Source organism: Corvus hawaiiensis (genome assembly GCF_020740725.1).
Source record: "Corvus hawaiiensis isolate bCorHaw1 chromosome 37 unlocalized genomic scaffold, bCorHaw1.pri.cur SUPER_37a, whole genome shotgun sequence".
NCBI lineage: Eukaryota > Metazoa > Chordata > Aves > Passeriformes > Corvidae > Corvus > Corvus hawaiiensis.
This window is the reverse complement of record NW_025963262.1, coordinates 145388-154950: the sequence shown is the minus strand read 5'-3', so window position 1 is coordinate 154950 and position 9563 is coordinate 145388. Positions and strand designations below refer to the sequence as shown.

General features: G+C 57.6%; 1 protein-coding gene across 1 annotated transcript in view; it reads right to left on the bottom strand.

Moving 5' to 3' along the window:
- LOC125320802 (kallikrein-14-like) overlaps window positions 1-9267 on the bottom strand; it is an 11301-nt gene extending 2034 nt beyond the window's left edge. Inside the window, exons 1-4 of the mRNA XM_048293228.1 lie at window positions 9183-9267; window positions 8684-8806; window positions 2720-2882; window positions 2-147 (exon numbers count right to left, since the gene is read on the bottom strand). Coding sequence (XP_048149185.1) covers window positions 2-147; window positions 2720-2882; window positions 8684-8804 — 430 coding nt within the window. The 5' untranslated portion in view covers window positions 8805-8806; window positions 9183-9267. The remainder of the gene's footprint in view (window position 1; window positions 148-2719; window positions 2883-8683; window positions 8807-9182) is intronic.
- Window positions 9268-9563: the final 296 nt, after the last annotated feature.

Below are 9563 nucleotides of genomic sequence, written 5' to 3'. Positions count from 1 at the left end.
CGCACAGGCGCGTCCAGGCGCAGCAGCATGAAGTCGTTGTCGTTGCGCCGGGGGTCGTAGCCGGGGTGCACCTGCAGCCGCGCCACGCGGCGCACCTGGCCCGTCCCTGCGCGCAGGGTGTTGGTCCCGATGAGCACCTGCAGGTCCCTGCGAGGACGGGGGAGAGGGACAGGGGAGGACAGGTGAGGACAGGTGAGCTGGATCTCCGTGGCACAGGGGAGAGGGGCAGGGGAGAGGGGACAGGTGAGGGGGGACAGGTGAGGACAGGTGAGAGGGGACAGGTGAGAGGGGCAGGGAGGGGACAGGTGAGAGGGGAAAGGTGAGAGGGGCAGGTGAGAGGGGACAGGGGAGGGGGGACAGGTGAGGACAGGTGAGAGGGGACAGGTGAGAGGGGCAGGGGAGGGGACAGGTGAGAGGGGCAGGTGAGAGGGGACAGGGGAGGGGGCAGGGGAGAGGGGACAGGTGAGGACACGTGAGAGGGGGACAGGTGAGAGGGGCAGGTGAGAGGACAGGTGAGGACAGGTGAGGGGGCAGGTGAGAGGGGACAGGTGAGGGGACAGGTGGGAGGGGACAGGTGAGAGGGATCTCCATGGACAGGTGAGAGGAAAGGTGAGAGGGGACAGGTGAGAGGGGACAGGTGAGGGGACAGGTGAGAGGGGCAGGGGGAGGGGGCAGGGGAGAGGGGACAGGTGAGGACAGGTGAGAGGGGAAAGGTGAGAGGGGACAGGTGAGAGGGGACAGGTGAGAGGGATCTCCATGGACAGGTGAGAGGGGCAGGTGAGGACAGGTGAGAGGGATCTCCATGGACAGATGAGAGGAAAGGTGAGAGGGATCTCCATGGCACAGGGGAGAGGGACAGGTGAGGACAGGTGAGAGGGGGAAAGTGGGGACAAGTGAAGGGGACAGGTGAGGACAGGTGAGCAGGGATAGGTGAGAGGGATCGCCATGGACAGGTGAGAGGGGGACACGTGAGGACAGTGAGGACAGGTGAGGTGGCTCTGGCACAGGTGAGGACAGGCGAGAGGGGAAAGGTGAGAGGGGACAGGGGAGAGGGGCAGGGGGAGAGGGATCTCCATGGACAGGTGAGGGGACAGGGGAGAGGGGACAGGTGAGGACACGTGAGAGGGGACGGGAGAGGGACAGGTGAGAGGGGACAGGTGAGAGGGGACAGGGGAGAGGGGAAAGGTGAGAGGGGAAAGGTTAGGACAGGTGGGAGGGACAAGTAAGAGGGGACAGGTGAGGGAATAGGTGGGAGGGGGACAGGTGAGAGGGATCTCCATGGCACAGGAGAGAGGGACAGGTGAGAGGGGACAGGTGAGAGGGGAAAGGTGAGAGGGGACAGGTGAGGGGGACAGGTGAGAGGGGAAAGGTGAGAGGGGACAGGTTAGGACAGGTGGGAGGGACAGGTGAGGGAATAGGTGGGAGGGGACAGGTGAGAGGGGACAGGTGAGAGGGGACAGGTGAGAGGGGAAAGGTGAGAGGGGACAGGTGAGAGGGGACAGGTGAGGGGACAGGTGGGAGGGATCTCCATGGCACAGGGGAGAGGGACAGGTGAGGGACAGGTGAGGGACAGGTGAGGGACAGGTGAGGGACAGGTGAGGTGGCTCTGGCACAGGTGAGGTGGGACAGGTGTCACTGCTGCCCGACTGCTCAAATGTGTCCCTGCCCATCCAGGTGTGCCCAGGTGTGCCCAGGTGTGCCCAGGTGTGCCCAGATGTATCCCAGGTGTCCCCAGGTGCTCCCACGTGTGCCCAGATGTATCCCAGGTATGCCCAGGTGTGGCCCAGGTGCCCCCAGGTATGCCCAGGTGTGCCCAGGTGTGCCCAGGTGTGCCCAGGTGTGCCCAGGTGCCCCCCACGTGTATCCCAGGTGCCCCCAGGTGTCCCCAGGTGCCCCTAGGTGCCCCCAGGTGTCCCCAGGTGCCCCCAGGTGTGTCCCAGGTGTGTCCCAGGTGTCCCCAGGTGTATCCCAGGTGCCCCCAGGTGCCCCCAGGTGTGCCCAGGTGGTCCCCAGGTGTATCCCAGGTGTATCCCAGGTGTATCCCAGGTGTATCCCAGGTGCCCCCAGGTGTGCCCAGGTGCCCCCCAGGTGCCCCCCAGGTGCTCGCAGGTGCCCGCAGGTGTATCCCCAGGTGCCCGCAGGTGCCCCCACGTGTATCCCAGGTGCCCCCAGGTGCCCCCCAGGTGTGCCCAGGTGTCCCCAGGTGTATCCCAGGTGTTCCCAGGTGTGCCCCAGGTGCCCCCAGGTGCCCCCAGGTGTGCCCCAGGTGCCCCCAGGTGTATCCTAGGTGCCCCAGGTGTTCCCAGGTGTGCCCCAGGTGTATCCCAGGTGTATCCCAGGTGCCCCCAGGTGTCCCCAGGTGCCCCCAGGTGTGCCCAGGTGCCCCCCAGGTGTCCCCCAGGTGTGCCCAGGTGCCCCCAGGTGTGTCCCAGGTGCCCCCAGGTGTGCCCAGGTGTGCCCCAGGTGTGCCCAGGTGTCCCCAGGTGTCCCCAGGTGTCCCCAGGTGCCCCCAGGTGTGCCCAGGTGCCCCCAGGTGTCCCCAGGTGTCCCCAGGTGCCCCCAGGTGTATCCCAGGTGCCCCCAGGTGTGTCCCAGGTGCTCCCCAGGTGTGTCCCAGGTGTCCCCAGGTGCCCCCAGGTGTGTCCCAGGTGCTCCCCAGGTGCCCCCAGGTGTGCCCAGGTGCCCCCCAGGTGCCCGCAGGTGCCCGCAGGTGTCTCACCTGAGCGGCTGGCGGCAGTGGGCAGCGGTCAGCACCCAGCGCGCCCCCACGAGGCTGCCCCCGCACAGGATCTGCCCCCGCTTGGTCAGCGCCACCTGGAACGGCCGCTGGGCCATGGAGCACGGGCGGCCACCGATGATCCGCGACTCGTCCTCCTCGGGGACTGCGAGAAACGGGGGAAAGAACGGGGGGAAACGGTGAAAAAAACGGGGGGAAATGGGGGAAAACAGGAAAACACGGGGGAAACGGGGAAAAAACGGGGAAAAAATGGGGAAAAATGGGGAAAACCGGGGGAAAAACGGGGAAAGAACCGGGGGAAACGGTGAAAAAACGGGGGGAAAACAGGGAAAAAATGGGAAAAAACAGGGGAAGAACCGGGGAAAACGGTGAAAAAACGGGGAAAAAACGGGGAAAAAACGGGGGAAAATGGGGGAAATGGTGAAAAAATGGGAAAAAACAGGAAAAAAATGGGAAAAAACGGGGGAAAAATGGGGAAAAGGGGGGGAAATGGTGAAAAAACGGGAAAAAACAGGAAAAATGGGAAAAAACGGGGAAAGAACTGGGGGAAACAGTGAAAAAATGGGAAAAAACGGTGAAAAAACGGGGGAAAGGGGGAAAATGGTGAAAAAACGGGAAAAAACAGGAAAAAAATGGGGAAAAAACGGGGAAAACCGGGGAAAGAACCAGGGAAAACAGTGAAAAAACGGTGAAAAACAGAGAAAAAATGGGAAAAAACGGGGAAAGAACCGGGGGAAACGGTGAAAAAACGGGGAAAAAACGGGGAAAAAACGGGGAAAAAACGGGGAGAAGGGGGAAAATGGGTGAGAAAAGGGGAAAAAAACAGGAAAAAAATGGGGGGAAAAGGGGGAAAAACAGGGAAAGAACCGGGGGAAAACAGTGAAAAAACAGGAAAAACAGGGAAAAAATGGGAAAAAACGGGGAAAGAACGGGGGGAAACAGTGAAAAAAACAGGGAAAAAATGGGAAAAAACGGGAAAAACGGGGGAAAAATGGGAAAAAAATGGGGAAAACCGGGGGAAAAACGGGGAAAGAACCAGGGGAAACAGTGAAAAAACAGGGAAAAAATGGGAAAAAACGGGAAAAACGGGGAAAAAATGGGAAAAAAATGGAGAAAACCGGGGGAAAAAACGGGGAAAGAACCAGGGGAAACAGTGAAAAAATGGGGAAAAACAGGGAAAAAATGGGAAAAAACGGGGAAAGAACCGGGGAAAACGGTGAAAAAACGGTGAAAAAATGGGGAAAAGGGGGGAAAATGGGAAAAAAATGGGAAAAAACGGGGAAAGAACTGGGGGAAACAGTGAAAAAACAGGGAAAAAATGGGAAAAAACGGGAAAAATGGGGAAAAAATGGGAAAAAATGGGGAAAAACGGGGGGAAAAACGGGGAAAGAACTGGGGAAAACAGTGAAAAAACGGGAAAAAAACAGGGAAAAAATGGGAAAAAATGGGGGAAAGAACTGGGGAAATGGTGAAAAAACGGTGAAAAAATGGGGAAAAGGGGGAAAAATGGGAAAAAAATGGGAAAAAACAGGAAAAAAAATGGGAAAAAATGGGGGAAAAATGGGGAAAAGGGGGGAAATGGTGAAAAAACGGGAAAAAACAGGAAAAATGGGAAAAAACGGGGAAAGAACCGGGGGGAAATGGTGAAAAAACTGGGAAAAAATGGGAAAAAAACGGGAAAATGGGGAAAAAATGGGAAAAAAATGGGGAAAACCGGGGGAAAAACGGGGAAAGAACCGGGGGAAACAGTGAGAAAACGGGGAAAAACAGGGAAAAAAATGGGAAAAAACGGGGAAAGAACTGGGGGAAAACGGTGAAAAAAATGGTGAAAAAACGGGGGAAAAGCGGGAGAATGGTGATAAAATGGGAAAAAACAGGAAAAAAATGGGAAAAAAATGGGGGAAAAATGGGGAAAAGGGGGGAAATGGTGAAAAAACGGGAAAAAACAGGAAAAATGGGAAAAAACGGGAAAGAACTGGGGGAAATGGTGAAAAAATGGGAAAAAACGGTGAAAAAACGGGGGAAAGGGGGAAAATGGTGAAAAAACGGGAAAAAACAGGAAAAAAATGGGGAAAAACGGGGAAAACCGGGGAAAGAACCAGGGAAAACAATGAAAAAACGGTGAAAAACAGGGAAAAAATGGGAAAAAACGGGGGAAAGAACCGGGGGAAAACGGTGAAAAAACGGTGAAAAAACGGGGAAAAGGGGGGAAATGGTGAAAAAATGGGGAAAAACAGGGAAAAAATGGAGAAAAATGGTAAAAAATGGCAAAAAAATGGCGAAAAAGTGGGGGAAAAGTGGGGGGAAAAGCAGTGAAAGAAGGGTGAAAAAAATGGGGAGAAGTGGGGAAAAACAGGGAAAAAATGGTGGGAAATGGTTGGGAAAAAATGGAGAAAATTTGGAGAAAAATGGTGAAAAAGCAGTGAAAAAATGACGGAAAATGGTGGGAAAAAATGGAGAAAAATGGTGGGAAAATGGGCAAAAAATGGTCAAAAAAAGAGAGGGGGAAACAGGGAATAAGAGAGAGAAAAAATGGGAATTCTGTCCCAAAAAAATGGGTGGGAAACGGGGAAAAAAAAGTGAAAAATGGCAGGAAAACAGTGCAAAAATGGCTGGAAAATGGAGAAGAAACCATGGGGAAAAATGGGGGAAAATGGGAAAAACCAGGAAAAGGTGAAAAAATGGGAAAAGTGGTGGGAAAAAGGGGGGGAAACGGGAAAAAACAGGAAGAAAAGGGAAAAAATGGGGGGGAATAGAGAAAAAGGGGGGGGGGAAGGCAAGAAATGGTGAAAAAATGGAGGAAAAACAGGTGGGAAAACAGAGCAAAATGGTGGAAAATGGGCAAAAAATGGCCCAAAAAAAAGGTGGGGAAAGAATGGGAAAGGAATGGGATGAAAAACGGGAATTTTGTCCAAAAATGGGGAGAAACAGTGGGAAAATGGGGAAAAAAGGGTAAAAAATGGTCAGAAAATGGACAAGAAATGGCAAAAAAACAGCCCGAAAATGTGAGTTCGGGGAGCCGAAATCCCTCAAGAAATGAGGAATTGACCCAAAAATGGGGATTTGGGGATTTTTTGGGAAAACAGAAGGGTTTGGGTAAAAAACAAGTGCAAACTGGGGGGAAATGGGGTTAAAATGGGGGAAATGGAAGGGAAAAAGGGAAAATGTCCATTTTGGGGTGTGAAATTCCCCCCGAAAATTCCCGACCGTCCCAAAAACGTCAATCTGGGATTTTTTGGGGCTCTCCCAGGCTTTTTTTTTGGGTCCAAAGCAGCCGATTTTGGGTGGATCCAGGTGTCCTCCAGGTGTGGTGACGTCACTCCTCACCTAGCTGCCGGCCCGGCCAATCAGGTGTCCCAGAAGCTGTGACGTCATCGAGTGGCCACTTATCCCCCACCCTGGGTGGGGTCAGGGTCCCCTCACGTGCCCAGGTGAGCAGCTCCTGAAGGGCCGGCGCGGGCCGGAGCCGCCCCGGACGCGGCCCCAGGAGGGCTCCGGCCATTCCGGCCACGCCGGGTGGGTGGAGAACGAGGAATGGGGGCCCAGGTGGGGGTGGGGGTCACCTGGGGTCACCTGGGGTCACCTGGGGTCACCTGGGGAAAGGGGGCTCCTTGACCACCTGGACCATGAGCACCTGGACCCTGGGACCACCTTGAGAGTGACCACCTTGACCTCAGGACCACCTTGAGAGTGACCACCTGGACCTTGGGACCACCTTGACCTTGGGACCACCTTGAGAGTGACCACCTGGACCTTGGGACCACCTTGACCTTGGGACCACCTTGAGAGTGACCACCTGGACCTTGGGACCACCTTGACCTCGGGACCACCTTGACCTTGGGACCACCTTGACCTCGGGACCACCTTGACCTCAGGACCACCTTGAGAGTGACCACCTGGACCTTGGGACCACCTTGACCTCAGGACCACCTTGAGAGTGACCACCTTGACCTCAGGACCACCTTGAGAGTGACCACCTGGACCTTGGGACCACCTTGAGCTTGGGACCACCTTGAGAGTGACCACCCACACCTTGGGACCACCTGGACCTCTTGACCACCTTGACCCTGGGACCACCTTGACCATGACCATGTGGACCCCATATCCACCTTGACCCTGTGACCACCTGGACCTTGGGGACCACCTGGACCTTGGGACCACCTGAACCTTCTGACCAGCTGGACCTCGGGACCACCTGGACCCTGTGACCACCTTGGAAGTGACCCCCTTGACCTCCTGCTCCTTGGGACCACCTTGAACCCGTGTCCACCTTGACCGTGGTCACCTGCTCCTTGGGACCACCTAGAACCTGTGACCACCTTGACCACGGTCACCTTGACCCGTGGCCACGCTGACCCTGTGACCGCCTTGAACCTGTCACAACCTTGACCACGATCACTGAATTTGTGACCACCTTGACCACCTTGACACTGTGACCACCTGGCCCTTGGGACCACCTTGACCATGACCACTTTGGCCACGTGACCCACTTTGATCCCATGACCACCTGGACCTTGGGACCACCTGGTCCTTCGGGCCACCTTGACCATGACCACCTTGACCCTGTGACCACCTTGACCCTGTGACCACCTGGACTTTGACTACCTTGACCACCATGAGAGTGACCCTATGACCACCTGGACCCTGTGACCACCTTGAGAGTGACCACCTTGACCCTGTGACCACCTGGACTTCACAACCACCTTGATCCTGTGTCCACCTTGACCACCTTGACCTTGTGACCAGCTTGACTTTGACTACCTTGACCACCTTGACCACCATGAGAGTGACCCTATGACCACCTTGACCCTGTGACCACCTGGACTTCATGACCACCTGGCCCCTGTGTCCACCTTGACTTGACCACCTTGACCTTGACCACCTGGACCCTGCGACCACCTGGACCACCCTGTGACCACCTTGACCACCTGGACCTCTGCCCACCTTGACCACGACCACCTGGCCCCCGTGACCACCTCAAGGTCACGACCCCTCTCCCGTGGTGGCCACCTCCTCCCAATCCCGGCTGTCCCAATCCCGGCTGACTCCGGTGACTCCGGTGACTCCGGCGCCGCGATTGGGACATCGGAATGGACTGGTGGGACTGGTTTGGACTGGTGGGGATTTCAGGAGCCGCCCCGGCTCTGGAATCCGGCCCTGGCTCCTCCCGGGGCCTCCTCCCACGGCCCCATCCCGGGATTTTGGGGGACAAAGCCCCGGATTTGGGGCTTTCCCAGATCCTCGGAGGAGCTTTCCCGACTCGCTGGGGTTGGGATCCTCCTGATCCCACCTGGGATTCCCCCCCCCCCCAGTGGTCACCGGGATCCTCCGGCCACCTGCTGATGGTCATTCCCACGGGAAAACCTCGCCCGGGAATTCTCCGACCCCTGCGTCCGGCTCCGCGAAATTTGGGAATCGCGGATTCCTCCCCGCCGGATTTGGGAATTCGCTCCCCGAGGGGGATCGGGAATCCGGGCATTCATCCCCGGAGGACACGGATTTGGGTTAAGAAGCGCCGGGATCGGGTCAGGATCTGAAGTTTCGGCTGGAAAATGCCGGGAATTCCGTTCGGATGGATCCGCCGGGATCCCAGAGCGCCGCCGGAGGATTAAATCCCTCCTGAGCCTCCCCTGAGCCTTTTTCTCCTTCAAAATTCCCGGGACGAGTGTCCGGAGCCGCGATCCCGGCGGGAATTCCCTGAACCCCAAAACCGCTTTTCCAAAAAAAAAAAAAAAAAACCACCAAACCCCAAATCCGTTGGATCCGGCCCCAAAATTGGCGAAATTCCCGGTGAGCCGAGAGGAGGAGGAGGAGGAGGAGGAGGGGGGAGGGGGAATTTCTCCATCCCCAGTCCCGAAATTCCCGATATCACCCCCCCAAAAAAAGTCCCGAAATAATTCCCGACATCCCCAAATTCCCCAAACAATTCCCGAAATTCCCACTCACGCTCCTGGCTGCCGTTCCCGGTGCCCAGCGCCCGCGCCGGGACGGATCCGCCGAGGAGGAGGAGGACGAGGAGGAGGAGGACGGGGATGGGGCCGAAGGCTCCGGGTCCATCGGGAGCCATTCCTGGCGGGAAAAAAAACCCGGGATCAACCCTGGGAATGGGGGGGGTCGAGGGGTGCCCCCCCCCCCTTTATTCCCGCGGGATCCAGGTGGGATCCAGGTGGGATCAGGGCACCTGGGAGGGGGCGTGGCCGCGATCCAGGTGGGATTTTGGGGGGGGGGGGGGGGTTTCTTGGATCTTCTCCCCCCGCTGGATTTAGGATTGGGGGGGGGGGAGTTCGGGAAGGACCAACCCCCTCCCCAAATCGCGGGAATTCCTCGGGAAAAGCGGGATTTGGCGGCTTTTCCATGAAAAACGGGATCCGAGCCTTGGGAATCACCCCCTGGGGGGGGGGGATCCGGGACCCCCCCCCCCCAGGGACCCCCCCCCGGGACTCACCTGGAGCAGAGGGACGGGGCCGGGCAGGATCCGGGAAGAGCCGGGCCGGGAATATTTATAGGGATGAGGAGGGGGTGGGGTGGGGGAGGGGTGGGGGGAGGGGGGCGGGAGGGGGGGGAGGTGACTCAGGAGCCGCCGGAGCCGGGGGAGGATCCCCCGGGAGGATCCCACGGGACGAGGGCGGAGGGGGGGGGGGGAGGACCCGGCTTTGATGTCCCCAAGGAAGCGCCCGAGGGAGGAGCGGGAAGGGAGCGGCCGCCCCTCCCCCCCCCACCCCGCTCCTTATCGCGGTCCCGATCCCAGTTCTGAGCTTCGTCCCGATCCCGATCCCCATCCCAGTTCCAGTCCCTGTCCTGCTCCTGATCCCGATCCCAGTTCTGA